The sequence below is a fragment of the Schistocerca cancellata genome, chromosome 8 (genome assembly GCF_023864275.1).
Source record: "Schistocerca cancellata isolate TAMUIC-IGC-003103 chromosome 8, iqSchCanc2.1, whole genome shotgun sequence".
NCBI classification, from domain to species: Eukaryota; Metazoa; Arthropoda; class Insecta; order Orthoptera; family Acrididae; genus Schistocerca; species Schistocerca cancellata.
The window spans coordinates 462551042-462574681 of record NC_064633.1 but is presented as its reverse complement, the minus strand read 5'-3'; the positions used below and the strand labels follow the sequence as shown (position 1 = coordinate 462574681).

General features: G+C 42.5%; 1 protein-coding gene across 1 annotated transcript in view; it reads left to right on the top strand.

The window, feature by feature from the left end:
• LOC126095631 (A disintegrin and metalloproteinase with thrombospondin motifs 7-like) overlaps positions 1-23640 on the top strand; it is a gene marked incomplete at its 5' end in the record, with an annotated part of 619647 nt that overhangs the window by 130283 nt on the left and 465724 nt on the right. Inside the window, one exon of the mRNA XM_049910395.1 lies at positions 21816-22009. Coding sequence (XP_049766352.1) covers positions 21816-22009 — 194 coding nt within the window. The remainder of the gene's footprint in view (positions 1-21815; positions 22010-23640) is intronic.

Sequence of the window (23640 nt, the reverse complement as noted above, 5' to 3'; positions counted from 1 at the left end):
TCTGCCTCGGTACCAGTGATTGGCTTGTGTTCGTTAGAACAAGGCCAGTTAAGGGCCTGCACCAAGCCCGTCTGCGTGTTAGACTCCTGAAGTTATGGTCTGGGGGTTCGAATTCGTATGACAGTACTATCGTGGCTATCTACGCACTCTGACTGCAAATTTGTACGTCAGTTTGGTGATTCGACCTGTTGGCTGCCATTCATGAACAGCTTTTCAGGGGGTGTCTCCCAACGTGATAACGCTCGCTCAAATACCGCTGATGTAACCCAATGGCGTCATGTTGCCTCGGGCTGCTCGATAACCAGATGTCTCAAATCGAGCGTATATGGGACATCATCGGACGAAAACTACTGCGTCAGCCACAAACAGCATTAGCCGTCCCTGTACTGACAAACCAAGTGTAACAGGCATGGAACACCATCCCACAAATTGACGTCCGGCGCCTGTACAACACAATGCTTGCACGTTTGCACGCTTCCATACAACATTGTCGCAGTTACACTGGTTATTGATGTACCAGCATTTCACATTAGCAATGGCTTATCTCGCGCTTACATTACCCTGTGATCCTGCAACGTTAATCCTTTAAATATGTTTTCTAGACAAATTACTCTACATCAATAATTTTTTGGTGTTCCAATTTTTTCCGTTAGTGTAGACATTTTTTTTTTTTTTTTTTTTTTTTTGCAAGATTGCGGCGGCTACATGGCATCTGCTTCAGTGTGGATGCACTAATATCATCGAACAGCTACGGCAATCAGTAATTTGCGAGTGGGGGGTTGACGGACAAAGGACGCTTCATAGAAGCGAGCGATAAGTTGGAAATTCAAGCCGGTCGGGAACCGTGTCCGGATGGCCGAAGCGGTTAAGGTAACACCTGACGAGAAGCGGTGAATCTGGATTCAAATCCCGGTCCAGTCCCTCACTTTCTACTCACTTTCTGATGTTCTCGTAATGGCATTTTGTCGTGTACTGAGTTCAGTTTCCAGCTTTTTTATCTATCTGACTACCGCCGCAACTCGTGCTGCCCTCGCCCCTTCTACCTACCTTCCCCATTTCATAAAAATACATAGCATATTTTACCGTATGTAGTTCGGTTCTTGCAATTACCATTGGTTTGTCATGCATTCCCGTCATTATTGTGTTCCATTTATAATATACTGGGAAGTACAACTTTCAGTTTCAGTATGCACTATTGTCTATGGTGCCTATAGACTGCTGCTGGTTGGATGACTAGGCTTGTTGTTCTTTATGCTGAATATGTGTTTGACAGATTATGAAGCTCGGTTTACTGGTTTGTTATGTGGTCTTGACGACTAAATTGTTTTAAAATTTGTTTGAGTTCCTTTTTGTTAGCGTATATTGTCTGTACGATTACTCCTGAATAACGTATGGTTTCTCTGTAGAGTATTGTGATTTTCATTTATTAGATTATATATAAAAAAAAGAAAACGAAACGACTTATAGTCGTTTCCGGTCCAATTTCAGAACTTTTCTTTTATTACTACTGATAATATTCTCCCATTTTTGCAATTTTGCCCACTTGACCCCCTTTTTTTACTCCTTCATTTTCATGCTTCTCTTTCCCAGACCTCTATCCTCCTCCCTTCTCTCCCCCCCTCCCCCTACAACCACACTTCAACCCTACACCCCCATAAATGTGGTTATGCCTGCCGCAGGATGACAAGTACATTATGTGAGTAGGCTGTTTAGGTTTTTTTATTGGTAACGCCACGTAGCGTTTTCTATGAAAATCACTGGCTGTGCTGTGTGCAGTCTGTGGCTGGTTTGCATTGTTGTTTGCTATTGTAGTGTTGGGCAGCTGGATGTGAACAGCGCGTAGCGTTGCGCAGTTGGAGGTGAGCCGCCAGCAGTGGTGGATGTGGGGAGAAAAATGGCTGAATTTTTAGAGCGGACGATCTGGACGTGTGTCCACCAGAAAGAGTAAATTTTTAATATTGATGTCATGAACTGATATATATATATATATATATATATATATATATATATATATATATATATATATAGTTATAATAGAAGGAAACATTCCATGAAGGAAAAATATACCTAAAAACAAAGATGATGTGACTTACCAAATGAAAGTGCTGGCAGGTCGACAGACACACAAACGAACACAAACATACACACAAAATTCAAGCTTTCGCAACAAACTGTTGCCTCATCAGGAAAGAGGGAAGGAGAGGGAAAGACGAAAGGATGTGGGTTTTAAGGGAGAGGGTAAGGAGTCATTCCAGTCCCGGGAGCGGAAAGACTTACCTTAGGGGGAAAAAAGGACGGGTATACACTCGCACACACACACATATCCATCCACACATATACAGACACAAGCAGACATATTTAAAGACAAAGAGTTTGGGCAGAGATGTCAGTCGAGGCTGCCTCGACTGACATCTCTGCCCAAACTCTTTGTCTTTAAATATGTCTGCTTGTGTCTGTATATGTGTGGATGGATATGTGTGTGTGTGCGAGTGTATACCCGTCCTTTTTTCCCCCTAAGGTAAGTCTTTCCGCTCCCGGGACTGGAATGACTCCTTACCCTCTCCCTTAAAACCCACATCCTTTCGTCTTTCCCTCTCCTTCCCTCTTTCCTGATGAGGCAACAGTTTGTTGCGAAAGCTTGAATTTTGTGTGTATGTTTGTGTTCGTTTGTGTGTCTGTCGACCTGCCAGCACTTTCATTTGGTAAGTCACATCATCTTTGTTTTTAGGTATATATATATATATATATATATATATATATATATATATATAATGACTTTGGAACACTATTAAGGTAAATACATTGTTTGCTCTCTATCAAAATCTTTCGTTTGTTAATTATGCCTATCAGTAGTTAGTGCCTTCAGTAGTTTGAATCTTTTATTTAGCTGGCAGTATCGGCGCACGCTGTATTGCAGTAGTTAGAGTAACGAAGATTTTTGTGAGGTAAGTGATTCATGGAGGTATAGGTTATTGGTAGTCAGGGCCATTCTTTTGTAGGGATTTTTGAAAGTCAGACTGCGTTGCGCTAAAAATATTGTGTGTCAGTTCAGTGTTGATCAGAATAAGTAAAGAGAGAAATGTCTGAGTACGTTCAGTTCTGCTCAGCTGTTTGAAAATCAGATAATGTAAGAGGTTTATCAGCACAGTAATTCATAAATTTTTCTAAGGGGACGTTTCAATTATTGATGCTTTGTAAAACACAACTTTGTGGTTTAATGTCTGTTTTTACCTGCGACATGTTAGAAAAAGTGGTTTTATCTTCACGTCATTCGTAAAGTTTGTTATGGCAAAGTTTTATGCTTGTAAAGGGTCGGCAGAGATGAAGATTTTTAATCTCCTATTACTTTGGTTTCTTGTAATACTCTTGTTGTTCACATTTCATGATTTTTACGGGCCAACACGGCATACAACTTTGTAAAGGGGCCGTATGTGGCGCTGCTATGTTTTACTGTTCAGTGATTTTAAATACTTGACTGTTTTTGGAAACGTTTTTAGGTAAAAAAGGTTTCCTACATCCTGATAGGGTGTCCCGTTCCCGAGGTTTCCTTACGGCAGCGGAAGGAGCAGACTGCCAATTATTTGTATGCGCTGTAACTGCTCGTTGCACATTTTCGATATGGTTTTCACATCTTCGGAAATATAAATTCTGACTATATTACGTAAATCTTGAAACGATATGTTCTGTATTTTGGCATATGCTTAAAAATTTTGGTAATACCTGTATTGTAATTGAGTGTAAAATTGGTGTTCTGCCATATAGGATGATTTGAAAATGGGTCTTGCCCCGAAACTAGTCATAGAGTGAACAAAAAAATAGAAAAAGTAAAATTTGCAACTTTGGACTGTTTTTCATTGTACAAATTACCAGCTTTCGCCATTGCATTACCACAACTCCCTGTGCTGCTGGAAGTCATGAATTCCCGCCCATTCCTTCCATTTCTTCCCCCATTCTCTGTTTCATATAAATGCACTGACGCGAGAGCAACGAAGAACACTTCTCTGGCCCTTAAAGAACAACACCGGGGTTGAGAATCTGTTTGCTTGTGTTCGATATAATTGTGAGATATATGGCTGCGTCAATCTTGTTAATGACGACAAGACATAAACGGGGTCATGAAATCACGGGCTCTAGAGCTACGAATGGAAGATTCCGAAACTCTGACAATGTGAGGAGGACTAATTTATTAAAGCTAGAAGAGTTAATAGCATATTCCATGATTTGAAGGAAAGACTAGACCTAAATATTTTAATCCAAGTCAGAGCATGCCTCATGTCATAGGTGGTCACGGTTCCCACTCGCGAAACTAGTTGAAAATTGGAAAACGACACTCTGAAATGTGTGATTTTACAGAGGTGGAGACTTAGATGCTAATAGTTTCATGTTAACCCGTAGTCGTTAGAGACATGGCTCCTTCGGAACATTTACACGACCATCTAAGAGACTCAAACCTCTGCACAGAAGTAGACACAGTTGTACGCAGAATATCAACTATAGCGCTCTGTAACTCCTTTGCGTGTTCACTTACCAGTGACACATGTTGTTTAATATTTAAATGTTATCAGTATGTATTTGTTTGTTTTGTTGTGCTATTACAGACTGAGGTGACAAAATTCATGAGATAGCGAAATGCACATACGCAGATGGCGCTGGTATCGCTTACACGATATATGAAAGACAGTGTGTGAGCGGAGCTGTCATTTGTACTCAACTGATTTATGTTCAAATGGTTCAAAGGGCTCTGAGCACTATGGGACTTAACATCTATGGTCATCAGTCCCCTAGAACTTAGAACTACTTAAACCTAACTAACCTAAGGACAGCACACAACACCCAGTCATCACGAGGCAGAGAAAATCCCTGACCCCGCCGGTAATCGAACCCGGGAACCCGGGCGCTGATTCATGTGAAAAGGTTTCCGACATAATTAATGCCGCATGACGAGAATTTAAAGATTTTGAGCGCGGAATGGTAGTTGTAGTTAGACGCAGTGCACATTCCAGTTAGGAAATCGGTAGGGAATTCAGTACACAGATATCCACAGCAGTGTCAAGAGTGTGCCAGGAATACCAAATTTGAGGCATTACCTCTCACCATGGACAACGCAGTGGCCGACCGCCATCAGTGAACGACCGAGAGCAGCGGCGTTTGCATAGAATTGTCAGCGCTAACAGACAAGCAACACTGCGTGAAATAACCGCAGAGATTAACAAGGCACGTACGACGAACTTACCCGTTACGACAGTGTGGCGAAATTTGGTGTTAGTGGGCTATGCCAGCCGACGACTGATGTGAGTGCCTTTGATAACCGAATGACATCGCCTGCAGCGCCTCTCCTGGGCTCGTGGCCAAAATTTATTGACTCCTAGACGACTGGAAAACCGCGGCCTGGTTGGATAAGTCCAGATTTCAGTTGGTAATGGTAGGGTTCGAGTGTGGCGCAGACTCCCACGAAGCCATAGACCCAGCGTGTCAATAACGCACGTGGTTGCTCCATAACGTGGGCTATGTTTATTTGGAATGGACTGGGTGTTCGGCTACTTGGAGACCGTTTACGGCCATTAATGGACTTCACGTTCCCAAACAACAATGGAATTTTTGTTGGTAACAATGTGCCAAGTCACTGGGCCACAATTGCTCGCGACTGGTTTGAAGAACATTCTGGTTAATTCGAGAGAATATTTTGGCCACCCAGGCCACCCGACATGAATCGCATGTAACATATTATCGACGGCTATAGAGGCAGTATGGTTCAGTATTTCTGCAGGGGACTTCCAACGACTTGTTGAATCCATGCCACGTCGAGTTGCTGTTACACGGACACGCAAAGAGTCGAATAGTTTCGATACATGCAACAGCCGGACGGTACAGAAGAGAAAAAGGAAAGATGATTAGGGTTTACCGTCCTGTCAGTGACGGGGTTATTAAAGGCAGAGCACGAGATCAGATGGGGAAAAGATAACCTAGAAAACCTCTTGTCTCGTTTTCAAAGGAATCTTTACGAACATCGGTGATATAGAAAATCACAGAAAACCTAAATGCGGGTGGCCAGTCAATATATGGGGCTTAGTTTCTGATCTTCAGTGGTAGCTGGTTTATACCAAATTAATTTAATTTTATTGTACAAAATGTCTTATGTTAAACATTTTTTCTTTTTTTGCTAAAAATAGCTTTATGCTTGTAATCTGAACAATGAACGTAGGTATGTATGTATGTATTAAACCGGGGACCTAGAAACGACGGAGAGACTTCGTCTCGCCCGAGCCCTCAGTGTTCACAACCCCACAACAGGCCACATCAGTCCACCTAGGGTTATTGTGCGGTTGTGCGGTTCGGTCCCCAGTGGAACCCCCCCCCCCCTCCCCCCCCGGAACCGTCTCATACCAGGAGAGTGTAACCCCAAAGGTTTTGCGTGGTAGAATAATTATGGTGAACGCGTACGTGGAAATGGTGTTTGGACAGCAATCGCCAACACAGTGTAACTGAGGCGGAATAAGAGGAACCAGCCTGCATTCGCCGAGGTAGATGGAAAACCGCCTTAAAAACCATCCACAGGATGGCTGGCTGGCACACCGGACCACGACACTAATCCGCTGGGTGGATTCGTGCCGTGGAGCGGCACGCCTTCCCGCTCAGGAAGCAGCGCGTTAGACCGCGCGGCTAGCTGAGCGGCCTAATCTGAACAATGAGTCTAATTGTAGCATAGTGCGACTTTTGTATTAACCGACCTGCAATAGAGATTCAAGATCTTGATAAAACTATAAATAAATAATAAAAAAAGATATCCGGTAATCTGCTACTCCTATAGTAAATATACCCACGTGCATGCGAATGCACGCTACCGTTGGACACTACCACGTTGAATTACAGCTTCATCCTCTGGTTTCCAGTCTTTTCACCATTTATAGTGAACATGACAGCTGAACATGCTGCAAGTGAGTCAATTAACAAGTTATACCTAGACATCGTTACTTAGTGCCATACAGTATTCAGTAGTACACGCTGCTATTGAAGGGTACATGTTGTAGAATGTACGTAGATAGCTAATACAGCGATCGATAGATGCTACAGATGTGCACCATCATGTAACTTCCACTTGCTTTAGGGTACTGGCGATTAAAATTTCTTCCATCGGCAAGACATGAACCACTAATCTCCGGGTAAAGCGTCACTGCATAAGCGCCCGTTAAATATCTCGTTAACGGAAGCTGTTACGATCAGTCACATGATCATATATTGTTGGATACAAGTAAAATACCCTTAGAGGTTACGACACTTTTCCTGTTTAGAATTTAGGTTACATTGTGCACTCATGGGTCACGACGGAAAATGGGGCTTAAACCGTACTTTCAAATACTTTCAACCAACTAATTTAGAAATGTTAACACATGTGCTATATACTGTGTACATTAGTACTGTATTTCCTTGTGCTTCTCAATTGATTTTGTATGTTTTAGCGCCAGTTGTTATTAAGCGGCCTTTACAGCCGATTCAGAAATATCATCTTTGCGTCTCCTCTGCATATGTCTCTTGGAAATTTTCAACGAGAGTAAATTACTGTATTTTCAACGTTCGATAAGAAGTTTGCTCTCTGATTCATAATGGTGCTATGTGGTTTTAGCTGTAATTCGTTACTTAAATCATAACGCTTTGACTAAATTATTTATATCTGAACTGAAGCGATATTAAAAACACACAACAAAAAACCCACAGCGCAGCTTTCTTAAAACGAAAAGCGTCAGGTTACTTCAAATTATTATTTTTATACTACAAACTTAGTGTCACTAATAGTGAAACTAGTTTAGCAGTGTGTTCCAGAACTATGAGAAACAATGGTATATGCTTCACTGTATCCCATTATCAGATCTCACAACTCTTAACCATGGACGAGCGTTGCAGTTCACCGTCATTTCAAAAACTGTTTCGTTACTAATTCGTCTTTCGTTACCTTCGAAGGATTACACAAATTTTCGTAAATCAATGAACTCTAGAATTACGTATTCTACGTCGTTTCGATCGATTTACCAAAATCGTTTATCTGAAAGGCTTCGAAACAATTGTTGCATAGAGAGCGCCCTCGGGTAGATGACGTTACAGAAAATGAATCTCGTCTGTAGCATTAACTTGTTTCTAAACAATGGTTTCCATGCAATATTACTGACACCAGTTCGAGCATGTATCAGTATGAATGATATTAGGCAGCAAATAAGTGCTACAATTTACAAAAAAGAAAAATGTTGTAGCTACGAAGACAATAATAAATGAAGTAATTTAATCAAGTTATTAAACATTTTAGATATTGAAAAGCCTTCATTTCCCTAGGGCAATGCCTAAACATAGTTTTGTCCAATTATTTATCAGCTCCCAGAAATACTTTCGCAGTAGATATATAAACTGAAAGTTTCATCAACAGCCTGACTGACAAACACGCAAATTTACAACTGTGATCCATTTGTCAGTTGCTTGTATGACGAAGACAATGATACTGTTGAAAGTTAGGAATTTTATAGAGAATTAACGCAACAGGTGCACCGAGGAAGTAGAAAACAGCGGGCCTGGATGGCCGAGTGGTTCTATGCGCAACAGTCTGGAACCGCGCGACCGCTACGGTCGCAGGTTCGAATCCTGCCTCGGGCATGGATGTGTGTGATGTCCTTTAAGTAGTTCTAAGTAGTTTAAGTAGTTCTAAGTTCTAGGGGACTGATGACCTCAGAAGTTGAGTCCCATAGTGCTCAGAGCCATTTGAACCATTTTTTTGAAGTAGAAAACCATAAATTCGTCGCGATATACTTCGTTATTATAAGTGATATCTTAGTTTAACAAACGTACACTTCGTTGCCCGCTGTGGCAGGTGATACCTTCAGAAGAATGCTCTGGATAAAGAGGGACAAGTATTGTATTGTTATAATAACAAATCACCAAACAGTGTATCAAAATGGTAGAAATGGCTCTGAGCACTAGGGGACTTAACATCTGCGGTCATCAGTCCCCTAGATTTAGAACTACCTATCCTAACTAACCTAAGGATAGCACACACATCCATGACAGAGGCAGGATTCGAACCTGTGACTGTAGCAGCAGCGTGGTAAACAGTGTATCCCACGCTTCTATATCCACCTATCTATACTTGTAAAGACTGTAGCAGTTCTTCTCACGACGTTGCGCAACTTGCCCTTGCGGCCGAATGGAAAAAAAACCAAAAAACTGATAACACTTAGACTATATATAAATGTCTGACACGTTGCCAGCACCAAGAGACTAGGGCTCCCCCGTAACTGCTGACACATCACAGCATGGATTCGCAACCTCGATAGTTTCATAACGGCGCAAACGTTGTCTGAGGTCAAAGTCAGAGACTGCGCTGGAATTCCGACCGCAGAGCCGCTCGCCTTGCGGACACCTTAGCTGCTCTGCCAGCCGAAAGCTGTCACCACAAGCCTCACGGCGCAGGTGGCCGGGCGGTTTGTGCGCACGCAAGTTCGTGGCTTTAAAACCGAGAGTAAGAATTCTTGGCCGCAGCCATAAAAAGACATAAAGACGAAACGACAGTCTCCCCCTCCCTCCCCCCCAAAAAAAAGAACTACCTTCCCGATCCTCGGGTGCCGTTTCTATACCCGTTAAGTTCATTATCTGAGGAAAGGATAAAAGTATTCCGACACCTATTAGTGGACATTAATATGAGGTGAGTTCGCCCTTCGCCTTTACAATGGTTTGAACTCTGATGGGGATACTTTCAGTGAGCTGGCTGAATATCTGTGGATGAATGATAACCCATTCTTCCTCAAGATCCGAAACCAGAGAAGGTAGTGATGTTGAACGCAGGGTCCGGAGCGAAATCGACATCTTAACTCACTCCAAAGGTGTTCCACTAGGTTCCGGTTCAGACTGGGCAGGCCAGAGCATTTCGAAATTGTTATTGTCCATGAACCAGTACCTCAGAGATGCTGCTTTATAATAGGGTGCACTGTCATGCTGACAAACAATCATCATTGCCGAACTATTCCTCTACTGTACGCAGTACCCAAAGCTGTGAAATTCGTTCACATCCTTCGACATTTAGCGTTTCCTTAAGTGCAGTAAGGGGACCACACCCTAACTACGAAAGACACCTACATACTGTAAAAGTGCCTCCTCCCTGCTTCGCTGTTGACGCTACTCATGAAGGCAGCGTTCAGATATTCGCCAAACCCAAACCCTTCCACCGGACTGACACGAGATATAGAATGATTGAAATCAGTCCGAATCATGTGTCTCGTATCATCCACCCCCTAGTTGTGTCGCTCTTTAGCCTACCACAAGTCTCCCTTAGTACTGACTATAGAAATGTGAGGCTTACGAGAAAGTGCTCCATCATTGTACTCCATTCGTTTTAACTTCTTACTACAGTCATTGTGTTAATTGGACTGCTGGTAGCACTCTGGAATTCGCAGGTGATTCCTTCCTCTGATTTCTGGTGACTTTTACAACCACTTTCCATAATGCACGACAGTCCCCGTCTGTCAGTACACGAGCACTGGTTGGGCTGGGGTTGTTTCTTCGCGTTTCAACTTCATGATAATATTATCTATAGTCGACTTGGGCAACTTTAGAAAGGTTGAAATGGATCTGTCAGTACAATAATCCGCGCCTACTTTTATGCGGCTCTTGATACCTATTGGTCAATTTCGCATTATGTAGGGGTAAATGGACACTATCGGTCAGATACCGTACTGTACTTCTTGGAATTCATATAGTTTTGGAACACTCAGAACACTGTCTTCGTTTCTATCAGACTCATCATCATGATCATCATCATCAACAACAACAACAACAACAATTTGACATCAGGTGCTATATAATGACCACCCATTACGTCGTCGTCTTGGTCCTTTTTTTACATATTCTTCGAATGCAGCAAATAACTTCTTTTCTCCATGGAGCACCCATTCGACCATCTTGTTCCATAGACCTTATTTCTTTTCCCGCCTCTCCTAATAATTTCCGGCAGGCGTCTCTCCGTTGTTGTCTGCTTCAAAGTGGTATTCACATTAAAAGTCGACGTCTCACGATCATAAGTTAACTGGTAATACACATCGAAATTTTTATCATGAAAATTTGAATTTAATCTAGTGAAAGCAGTCAAACCAGTTTCATACTTCTTTCTTCATCTTTAGTTGTCCATCCAGTCATTGTCTTCCAGTCAGCAGGGCATTAGAAACTCATACAGACAGGGTGACGCATAGGTGACCTCTGTTATCTGGGAAGATAAGCTATCATACCCTGTTTTTTTTTTTTCAAATTCAATACATTAAGGACAAGGCGATACTAGCTGAGAAAAACGGTATTGTCTATTTCCAGTACAACTGAGAAATTTCCGGAATGAGTTTTTACTCTGCAGCGGAGTGTACGCAAATCTGAAACTTTCTCGCAGACTAAAATTCTACCAGACTGGGACATGAACCTGGGACCTTTGCCATTCACGGACAAGTGCTCTACCTACTGATCTATCCACACCCATTATAACTAACGACAATAAACTGCAGAATAATGGAACATATTCCTGAGAACACTGTCAGTCTCCTCTCTCCTAGAAAAATAATTGCCGTGCACTGGTGACGACGATCTCTAAAGATGTATTCGTAAACAAACGAATTAGTAATGCTTCCCATGTGGATTAATGATCCTAGACGATGATTGGAAGCATCTCAACAGCAGTCCTGTTTCGATACTGTACAATAAATTTAAGTCTTTTCTCTCGATGAAACACCATTCTCATGGTGTAAATACCAGTCTGCATCTGAGGCCCATACCCAGCAACTGAACTGCTGTGGTGTTCACAAGTGTGATTGTCCTCTGATTTACAATGCCGGAAGTAGAAGTACTTGTCTGATATTTGTCAACCTTCATAGAAATGTTCATCACAAAACGTGTAATAAATTATTAAACTTTCATTCTATTCGGAACTGTTGTCCATCGTCAACATCGGTATAAGATGTGACCACAACAGACACGAATACATTGTCACCGTTGAGACATGGAAGCAAACAGCTTCGAATGTCATCTTACCATGGCTGAAACATACGCTGTGACATTTCATGAATATTGCTGGCTGTAGGATCGTATGTTAATATGTGTGTTCTTATCACATCACAGACAAGCTCTGTGGGTGCAAATCAGGGGACTAGGCAGCCAGAAAAGAATCCCAACTTTCCTCGAGGTGATTCCGTTGTGAATTACTGTCTCGGGTCTTGCATTATCTTGTTGGAATATTCAGTTTGGCATCATGAAGGATATGTCAAGTGGGATTACCATTCTCGTCACTTACTCGCGAGCAGTCAGGCTTCCTGTTGTCTGTAGTATGGAGTCAGCGTTACACAACGAATGGCAACTTGAGACATGAACCCAGGCTCCAGTAATCTCTACTCGATCGTTCGTGGTGACACACTGTCTGTAGCCTCGACCCAAATTTCACCTGGTGTTATCCATCTATTCAGTAGTGCCAGTCAAACAATGCTACAATTTTCTCGTGGTGTATTTCCTCTGGAAGGACCTGTACCAACTCTTCTTGCCTGAGCCCAACTCGTCATCACTTGTTCTGCAGTCATTGCTCTACAGCCAACAGTCTGTGCGATTTGTGGGTATGATGTTCTCATATCCCCCATTCCAACTATCTGATCTTTCTCATAGACCGAAAGATGGTTATAAGCAACACGTGCACGACCCACGGGTATGTTTGTCGCAATCTCCTCCTGAAAACATTTAGTAGCTTTAGGCACACCCGGTAGGCATGATTTACTCATTTTTCAAACGTAGGAATGTCGTTCTCGTGTACTGAAAATTCTAAAAATAAGATCGCACAAGAATGACATTTTAATCAACAAATCTCATAGCATGGCGATATTGGTGAGTCGTTTAGGTAGCGCTGGTTCAAGGTGTTCATGGTGTAACACTTTCCATTTCCGTCAGTCTGCACACATTAAGAGAAGTTTTGCATCACACCGATATGTCGTGCAGGTGTGTTATTATTGTGACTGTTCCTGTACTGATCGGAAGGTGGCAGCCCTGTTTGTTAACGTACACACAGTTACCAGGAGCGCTACCTATGGATAGATCGCCACATTCGAAAGGACTTTGTAGCATTTCAGCTGAAAGTAAGGCACCAGCAGAGGACACGCTAGAGACGTCTATGAAATAGTAGAGTGAACATCCAACACGCCACGAAGGACAATCGTGACATTAATCGGATCAGCATCACCACGTTACCTGCAGAAGACTTGTCAACCAGGGAAGCTTCTCTACGTGTGCACCGGAATAAAAATGATGTGGTGCGGACGTGGACTTCGTTGACAAGTAGTGTTGAGGAGTTACACCACACAGGCCGCCCATGTTCGACAGGTGCACAAGATGATCGATTTCTACGACATTTGAGTCAAAGGAACTGAATTCTGCGTTGGAAGAGGCTACAGGACGACATATATCGGGTCAAACTCTAGAGATGATTGCACGATGCGACTCTCCATTTCCGACGAAAATGGCGAGTACCAAGTCGTACACCACAACGCCATCGACTCAGACTCCGATGGTCAGGAAATGATGCAGGAAGGAGTCCCCAGTATTGGCGTCGGGTGTTGTTTACGGACGGTACCTGGATCTGTTTGTACCGTGATAATCCCTGATAATCCCAGATAATGTGTTTGGAGACAACCTGGTAATATCGAACACCTCCGACACTGTGTCCCACATGTGAAACTAGGTTCAAAAACGGTTCAATGGCTCTAAGCACTATGGGACTTAACATCTGAGGTCATCAGTCCCCTAGACTTAGAACTACGTAAATGTAACTAACCTAGGGACATCACACACATCCATGCCCGAGGCAGGATTCGAACCTGCGACCGTAGCAGCCGCGTGGTTCTGGACTGAAGCGCCTAGAACGACTCGGCCGCAACGGCCGGCTGCAACTAGGTGGCGTTACGTCGAGCCACCGTACACCCCATGCGGTTGTTGAGGGCAATCTCACTGTCTGGTATAGGGACGCGATTCTGCAACAAATAGTGGAACCTTATCACAAACATTTTGGTGAAAATTTCATCTTGATTGATGATAACCCGCGTGATCATCGTGACGTTCTCGTGAACACGTTCCTTCAGCATGTAAGGATCACCAGAATGGAGTAGCTTGCCTGTTCCCCGAACATGAAGCATCTAGATGACACTTTTGTGCTTACTAAAGCATTCCCGAACACACTGTTCTTCTAAAGCGCAGTGTATTACATTTCTTTATGTTGAGGGACAAATGCTAGCTTTTGTACCACGCGTCGATCCTTAACACATCCTCTTGAATTTCGTTATATTTCCTGCGATTTTTCTGTATGCGACAGAATCATCCACGAAAATTCTCAAGGTGATTGCGACATTACCAACCATGTCTTGTGTGTAGATTGCGAACAATACGCAGCTGTCCACCGCACCGAAGTCGCCATGACTACACATCCCTGGCGGTACCTTCCAGAACTTCCCTTCCTGCACGTCTCGCAGCTGTTAGTGCTGCAACATGTAAGTTTTCAGGCTTTTGACAGGTACTCACATTAATATGACTGGGCAGTGTATGTTACACTCGTATTCTGTTTATTATGCGACAGTGCAGAACTGTATCCAACATGTCCGAGATGTAAAGGAAGACGGCGTCAACCGGCGCGCCGGTATCTGCTGCCTTTTGGGCCTCTTGGACGAAGAGAACGAGCTGAGATTCATTCGGTCGTTATTTGTAGAGTTCATGTTGATTTCTGTAGAGGAGATTTTCGGTCTTCAGAATGGTGTTAACACGCGAGAATAAATGTGTTCCAATACTCTTCAACAGACTGACGTCAGCGATGTAGGCCTCTAGTTGCGTGGGTTTGTTGGATTTCCCTTCCTGAACTCGGGAATGACTTGGATATTTTTCCAATCACGTGAAATTCTTCGACTGTCCAGCGTCTTACAGTAGACAGGCGCTACAAGAGGACGAAATACTTTCGCAATCTCTATGTAGAATCATATAGTTATCTTATGAGACCAGTTGCCTTTACTCTGTTAATTGATGCCGCAGTGACTTATTTCGATGTCTCTCATTCAAGCGATCGTCCGACGATTTGAAACAGTGTGGAAAAAAGGAATTCAGAATTTCGGCTTTTTCTCTGTTATCATCCGCACTAGAGACACGAGTTTCTGAACGCATGGCTGTAATCCGTTGACTGATATGAAAAAGTTCAAAGAAGGCTCGTTTCATAGAAATGATGACAAGTCATCCAATGAATCAAAGTGACATCTGGTGTAGACCCTCTTCTATTCTTACCTGCATAAATAATTTAGGAGGCAATCTGAGCAACCCTCTTAGACTGCTTGCAAACTGTACTGTCATTTTCTGTCTGTTAAAGTCCACAGAAGGTAAAAATGAATTGAAAAATAATTTAGACAACATCTCTCTGTGGTACTAAAGATGGGAATTCACCCCAAACAAAATATGCGTCGACTCCTCCACATAAATACCACATATACCGTTATCTTTCAGTTGCACGATAAGTCACAAATTTAAAGATTTCGATTCAGTTGAATGCCTAGGGATTACAATTACTAACAACTTAAACCTGAATCAATATATAGAAAATGTTGTGGGTAAAACAAACCACAGACTGTGTTGTGCTCACAGAAATTGTAAAAGATGCAACGAATCGACTAAATAGACAGCTACACTACGCTTGTCCATCCTCTTCTTGACGGAGGACATCAACAGTTCAAAGAAGGGCAGCTCCGTTTGTGTTATCGCTAAATGGGGGAGAGGATGTTACGGATATGATACCTGTGTTGGGGCGGATATCATTGAAACAATGACATTTTTGGTTGCAACAGGATCTTTTCACGAAATTTCAGTTAGCGACTTTCCCCTCCGAATGCGCAAACTTATTGTTGACTCACGCCGAAGTAGGAAAAATGACCCTCGTAATAAAGTAAGAGAAATCAGAGTTCGCACGGAAAGATTTAGGTTTTCATTTTTTCCAAGTGCAATTCGAGAGTGGAACAACCGATAAATAGCTTGAAAGTGGTTTGATGAACCCTCTGTCAAACACCGAAGTGTCAATTGCAGGGTAATTATGCAGATACGGAAAAGACCGATAAGGTCTAATGAAAAGTGGGTGGATCACACCAGGACATATGAAGGAGTAACATGGTTGCGATTGCTGTATTTCGCACCGAGTGGAACAGTCTAAAGTAGGCCGTTTATCAAGTGGTAGATATGAAATGGCTGATTATTACAATTTTCGTGATGATTAACAATTAAATATTGGAAAAAAGAAGATTACAATTGTGTTGTTCTTGTGGCCTTTAGTCCGAAGACTTGTTTGATGCAGCTCTACATGCTACTCTATACCGTGCAAGCCTCTTCATCTACGAGTAACTACTGCAACCTACATTCCTCTGAATCTCCTTACTGTATTCATCTCTTTGTCTCCCTCTAAGATTTTTGCCCACACTGTTCGCTCCAGTACTAAATTGGTAATCCCTTGATATCTCAGATTGTGTGCTACCAACCGATCCCTTCTTCTAGTCAGATTGTACCACAAATTTCTGTTCTCCCCAGTTCTATCCAGTACCTCCTCATTAGTTATATGATCTACTCATATAATCTTCAGCATTCTTCTGTAGCACCACATTTCAAAAGCTTTAATTCTCTTCTTGTATAAACTATTTATCGTCCATGCTTCACTTCTATAAATGGCTACACATCACACAAATACTTTCAGGAAATACTTCCTCACGCTTAAGTCTATATTCGACATTAACAAGTTTCTATTCTTCAGAAACGCTTTTCTTGCCATTGCCAGTCTACATTTTATACCCTCCCTACTGCGACCATCATCAGTCATTTTGCGTCCTAAACAGCAGAACTCATTTACTACATTCAGTGTCTCATTTGCTAATACACTTCCCTCAGCATCACCTGATTTAATTCGACTACATTCCATTATCCTCGTTTTGCTTTCTTTGATTTTCCTCTTATATCCTCCTTTCAAGTTACTCTCCATTCCGTTCAACTGCTCTACCAAGTTCTTTGCTTTCTCTGACAAAATTGCAATGTCATCGGCAAACTTCGAAGTTTTTATTTCTCTTCCCTGGACTTTAATTCCTACTCCAAATTATTGTTTTGTCTCTTTTACTGTCTTCTCAATATACAGATTGAATAATATCGAGGATAGGCTTCAACTCTGTCTCACTGCCTTCCCTCTCATGCCCCTCGACTCTTATAACCGCCCTCTGGTTTCTGTACAAATGGTAAATAGCCTTTTGCTCCCTGTATTTTACCCCTGTTACCTTCAGAATTTGATAGAGAGTATTACAGTCAACATTATCAAAAGCTTTCTGTATGTCTGCAAATGCTATAAACGTAGGTTTGCCTTTCCCTATCTGCTATGAGAAGTCGTAGGGTCAGTATTGCTTCGCGTGTTGCTGAATTTCTCCGGAATCCAAACTGATCTTCCCCGAGGACGGCTTCTACGAGTTTTTTCTTTGTTCTGTAAATGATTCGTGTTAGTATTTTGTAGCAGTGGCGTATTAAACTGATAGTTCGGTAGTTTTTACGCCTGCAGCACCTGCTTTCTTTGTAACTCATGAAGTTTGAGGGTATTTCGCCTGTCTCATACATCTTGCTCACTAGATGGTAGAGTTTTGTCGTGGCTGGCTCTCCCAAAGCTATCAGTAGCTCTAACGGAATGTTGTCTATACCGGGGCCTTGTTTCGACTAAGGTCTTTCAGTGCTCTGTCAAACTCTTCACGCAGTATCATGTCTCCCATTTCATCTTCATCTCCATCCTCTTCCATTTCCATAATATTGCCCTCAAGTACATCTCCCTTGTATAGACCCTCTACATACTCCTTCCATCTTTCTGCTTTACCTTCTTTGCTTAGGACTGGTTTTTCATCCGAGCTCTTGATATTCATACAGGCGGTTCTCTTTTCTCCAAAGGTCTCTTTAATTTTCTTGTAGGGAGTATCTATCTTACCCCTAGTGATATATGCATCTGCATCCTTACATTTGTCCTGTAGCCGTTCCTGCCATTTTGCTCTTCCTGTCAGTCTTATTTTTTAGACGTTGTATTCCCTTTCGCCTGCTTCATTTATTGCATTTTTATATTTTCTCCTTTCATCGATTAAATTAAATAATTCTTGTGTTACCCAAGGATGTCTACCAGCCCTCGTCTTTTAACATTCTTGATCCTCTGCTGTCTTACTATTTCATGTCTTAGAGCTACCCATTTTCTTATATATTCCTTTCCCCAGTTCGTGTCAATCGTTCCCTAATGCTCCCTCTGAAACCCTCTACAACCTCTAGTTCTTTCTGTTTATCCAGATCCCATCTCCTTAAATTTCCGCCTTTTTGCAATTTCTTCACTTTTGATCTGCAGTTCATAACCAATAAATTGTGATCAGAGTCCACATCTGCTCCTGGGAATGCCTTACAGTTTAAAATCTAGCTCCTAAATCTTTGCCTAATCATAATATAATCAATCTGAAACCTCCTGGTGTCTCTAGGTCTCTTCAGGTATACGCCCTTCGCTGATGATTGTTAAACCAAGTGTTAGCTATGATTAAATTATGCTCTGTGCAAAATTCTACCAGACGGCTTCCTCTTTCATCCCTTTCCTCCAGTCCATATTCACCTACTACTTACTTTTCCTACTATCGAATTCCAGACTCCCATAACTACTAAATTTTCGGCTCCTTTCATTATCTGAATAAGTTCTTTTCTCTCATCATACATTTCATCAATCTCTTCGACACCTGCGGAGCTAGTTGGCATATAAGCTAGTACTACTGTGGTAGGCGTGGGCTTCGTGTCTAGCTTGGCCACAATAATGCGTTCACTATGCTGTTTGTAGTAGCTTACCCGCACTCCTATTTTTTTAAATTCATTATTATACCTACTCCTGCGTTACCCCTATATGATTTCGTATTTATAACCCTGTATTCACCTGACCAGAAGTCTTGTTCCTCCTGCCACCTAACTTCACTAATTCTCACTATATCTAAGTTTGTTCTATCCGTTTCCCTTTTAATATTTTCTAACCGACCAGCCCAATTAAGGTATCTCACATATCACGCTCCGATCCGTAGGACGCCAGTTTTGTTTCTCCTGATGAAGACGTCCTCTTGAGTATTCCCCATTCGGAGATCCGAATGAGGAACGATTTGACCTCCGGAATATTCCACCGAATAGGATGCCATCATCATTTAACCATAAAGTAGAGCTGCATGCCCTCGGGAAAAACTGCGGCTGTAGTTTCCCCTTGCTTTCAGCCGTTTGCAGTACCAGCACAGCAAGGCCATTTTGTTTCATGCTACAAGACCATATCAGTCAATCATGCACACTGTTGACCCTGTAACTACTGATAAGGCTGCTGCTTCTCTTCAGGAACCACACGTTTGTCTGGCCTCTCAACAGATACCCCCTCCATTGCAGTTGCACCTGCTATACGGCTATCTATATCGCTGAGGCACGCAAGCCTCCCCATCATCGCCAAGGTCCATGGTTCATATGGTATAATACTCCAATAACGACCAGGCCATCAGAGACAGATCATAAGCCTTTAGAAAGGAATCGTCCCGGCATTTTCCTTAAGCAATTACAGAAATGACACAGAATTAAATCCGATTGGCCGGACAGGGATTTGAACCACCGTCCTCTGAAATATGAGTCCCGTATCATTGCACTGAACCAGCTCACTTGGTTTGGGTACTGCAGTCTACTGCTGAGGTAATAAGGCTTTTTTAAAGTATTTTCGAGTGGTCAGTAAACTGTAATTCAACCGCTCTTGTTTTTACTATGTCAGAAAGTTTCATTTTACGCTACAATGCGTAATCACCCAGAAGATGTGGGAAATATCTACATCCACGTCTACACGATTACTATGCAATTCACATTTAAGTGTTTGGCAAAGGCTTCACAGAAATATTTTCAGACTGTTTCTCGGCCGTTCCACTCTCGAATAGCACTTAGAAAAAATGAAAATCTACATCTTTCTGCGCGAGCTCTGATGTCTCTTACTTTGTCACGATGGTAATCTCTCTCAATGTGGGTGGGAGCCAACAAAATATTGTCGCATTACGAGGGTAAAGTCGCTAATTGAAATTCCGCAAAAAGATCTCGCAGTACTGAAAAACGCCTCAGTTTTATTCATTTCTGCCCGAACTGTGTATAATATCCGTGACAGTCTCACCCATACATCGCGATAATACGAAACGAGCTGCGGTTCTTTCAAGTTTTTCGATGTCCTGCGCCAAGTCTGCCTACGGTGCAGACATATACTAGAAGAGAACGAAAAATCGTGTTGTATGCAGTCTCTTTAGTAGACTTGTTGAATTTTCTAAGTGTGGTGCCAATAAAATGCAATGTTTGGTTCACTTTCCTCACAGCATTATCGATGTGATGGTTACACTTTAAGCTATTCGTTATTGTAATTCCTAGGTATTTACTTGAATCTACGACCTTTAACTTAGTGTTATCTTTCGTGGAACCAAAATTTAACGGAATTTCGTAAAATATTTTCCACTCTATTAGACCGTGTGGTACAGCAACCGTATGTAGATTATTTGAATTAAAAACAGTCTTGATTATTTTACTAACAACGCGTTTAGCCTTCATGGGGTATCTTCAGATTACCTGTAGGGACAGCAAAATAAGCGAAATATCTACATCTACATTTATACTCCGCAAGCCACCCAACGATTTGTGGTGGAGGGCACTTCACGTGCCACTGTCATTACTTCCCTTTCCTGTTCCAGTCGCGTATGGCTTGCGGGAAGAACGACTGCCGGAAAGCCAGTCGGGGTGGCCGAGCGGTTCTAGGCGCTACAGTCTGGAACCGCGCGACCGCTTCGGTCGCAGGTTCGAATCCTGCCTTGGGCATGGATGTGTGTGATGTCGTTAGGTTAGTTAGGTTTAAGTAGTTCTAAGTTCTAGGGGACTGATGACCTTAGAAGTTAAGTCCCATAGTGCTCCGAGCCATTTGAACCATTTTTTGACTGCCGGAAAGGCTCCGTGCGCGGTCGAATCTCTCTAATTTTACATTCGTGATCTCCTCGGGAGGTATAAGTAGGGGGAAGCAATATATTCGATACCTCATCCAGAAACGCACCCTATCGAAACCTGGACAGCAAGCTACACCGCGGTGCAGAGCGCTTCTCTTGCACAGTCTGCCACTTGAGTTTGCTAAACATCTCCGTAACGCTATCACGCTTACCAAATAACCCTGTGACGAAACGCGCCGTAGTGAATGCTCCTAGCTTGGACAATTGTAAATGGGAGTAAGAAATTTTTACGAATCTAAAATTTTTCTTTTGCAACATTTTAAAAACCGTAAAACGGCTGTGTGCTAGACTATAGTACGCTTCGAATCAGATGAAACCTCAGAGACCCAGGCAAAAACAACTAATATAATATCGTACAATCGCGGGATAGAACGCTAAGTAAGTAATCAAACTGAACGAGACATACCTTAATAAAGTCGTACCAGCAGGCCAGAATGGTACAATGTAGAACCACACTCACAAAGAAGGATGCACACTTGTATATAATCCACAGAGACGCCTCCGTAACTTCGCGGCAGGAGCGTCAAGCGAGCAGACCGGCGAACAAAGGAATGAGGCTTGTATACACTATCTGCAGAGGGCGCATATAGGTGGCGTTCAAAGCAGTTATATGACAGTCCGAAATGAAACCTGTTACAAGAACATAACCAAACATTGTTTGTCAGAAAGCTAGTAAATAACTTGTGCTGAGCTCGGCTGCGCGACGTGCCGCAGACGACTGGCAGGCGGCGTGGGCGGAGCGGCTGCGGTGGCAGTCGCAGCAGGAGGGCTGGAGCCGCCGCAACGCCAGCGCGCGCTCCGTCAGCCAGCCGAGGTACCTCGAGACGCTCGTCGTCGCCGACAAGAAGTTCCTCGACTACCACAAGGGCTCCGACCTCGAGAACTACATCCTCACCATCATGAACATGGCGAGTACCTCGCAAACTTCGCATCTAGCGTACTCTTTTGTTATTAATGTGGCTATTCCTTCTCCTATTTCATCAGCAACTCGCTTCAATTCAACAATGGTGTGCTAATAGACTTCTAGATAATATCGCAGCAAAAAATGTTATCACCAGCTTTAAAGAACATCCTGGAAACTTTAGAGCTTTGTATACTGTGTAGTACAGGGTGTATCAAAAAGAATCATTCGATTTCAAAAAATCGTAACTATTACGTTATTTGAGATACGTGCGTGAACGACGTACTGTTGGAAAGATCAAACTCTCGATTTTTACACGGTTCCCGCTAGGTAGCAGCAGTATGCACATACTTCAGTTCTAGTGAAAGGGTACAGTACCGCCCGACATTGAAAATAGGTACAACATTCTTCGTTATTCTTGTCAGAACAACATATTTTTTGTAATAACTCAATTTCACTTAATACACCGAAGCCGGATACCAATGTAGGAAAGAAGGACAACTTATTTATTTTATTGATCACATGTGCACTCCCACAAAATAAATCCCTACATCCAATTTGGTGATATCTGTGAAATGAATGAATGTATGGTCGTCTGCTAACCGCAGATAGTGAATGTGCAATATATGATCATCTTTGAGACGGTCCCTTGGTTACCTTTGGTGGAACCAAAGAGATGAAATTTACCTGAGCTTTGAGCGCCTGAAATGTGGTTGACCAATACGGTAGCAAGGTGCTCCCCCACTTCGGCAGAGGTGCGAGATGACCTGAAGAACGGCCATGTTTCAGCACTCTGGCGCTGGATCTAGCGTTGGTAAGACCTGTCTTAGGTGTGCTCTGTAAAGACAAGAGTGTGGAGAAAATGGTATGCATGTGAAATACTTAAGAGTAGTTTGGAATAATAATTTCTCTATTTCTGGAACTTTTTTTGGGGGGGGGGAGAATTAAATGACAGGCAGGATATATTAAGGAGATCGTAGTAATCTTCGGAAATGACCAATGGTCACAGTGAAACCACGTGTAGCAATAAGTTTAAATACTTCCGGGTGCTTAAGTTAAGCTGAATTACTAGCATGTGTACTATAATTTGGAAATATTTAAGAAATGGCGTGTGCAGGACTTGAAATTAGAGACGAGTACTTCCACGTGGTGAGTACTGTGTGAGTCTCAATCTGTGTATGAGACAAAGGATAAAGAGAAGTACTCGTCCATGGTATCAGTTGAGGACTCGCGTGTGTGATGAATATGTTCTTAATATTACTTTGCGTATTGTGTTTCCGTGTGACGCTTGATTCAAACTATAATACTCTGAGAGAGAAGCAAGGTGAGTCAGCCGTCTATCCAGCAACGCCACTTGGCTTGCATTGCACAGGAAGACGTGCATATAACGTCCAGAGTTCGTAGTAGGAAAGAAAAGTTACGAAGTGGGGCAGTGTCGTGTGGAACTGGGACGAATACTAATTGAAGTGGGAAAGCTGAAAGTGATGTGATTATAATGTTGTGACTACTCCTTATGTCGTATTCCATGTTGCAGTGTGGTGTATGTCATGTAATTTAAGTATGTGTGGTTTGCATGGGAGAGTAGCAAGGTAGTTTCAGAGGTAGTGGGTTATGCATGTTCCTTTTGTACCGCTCGGT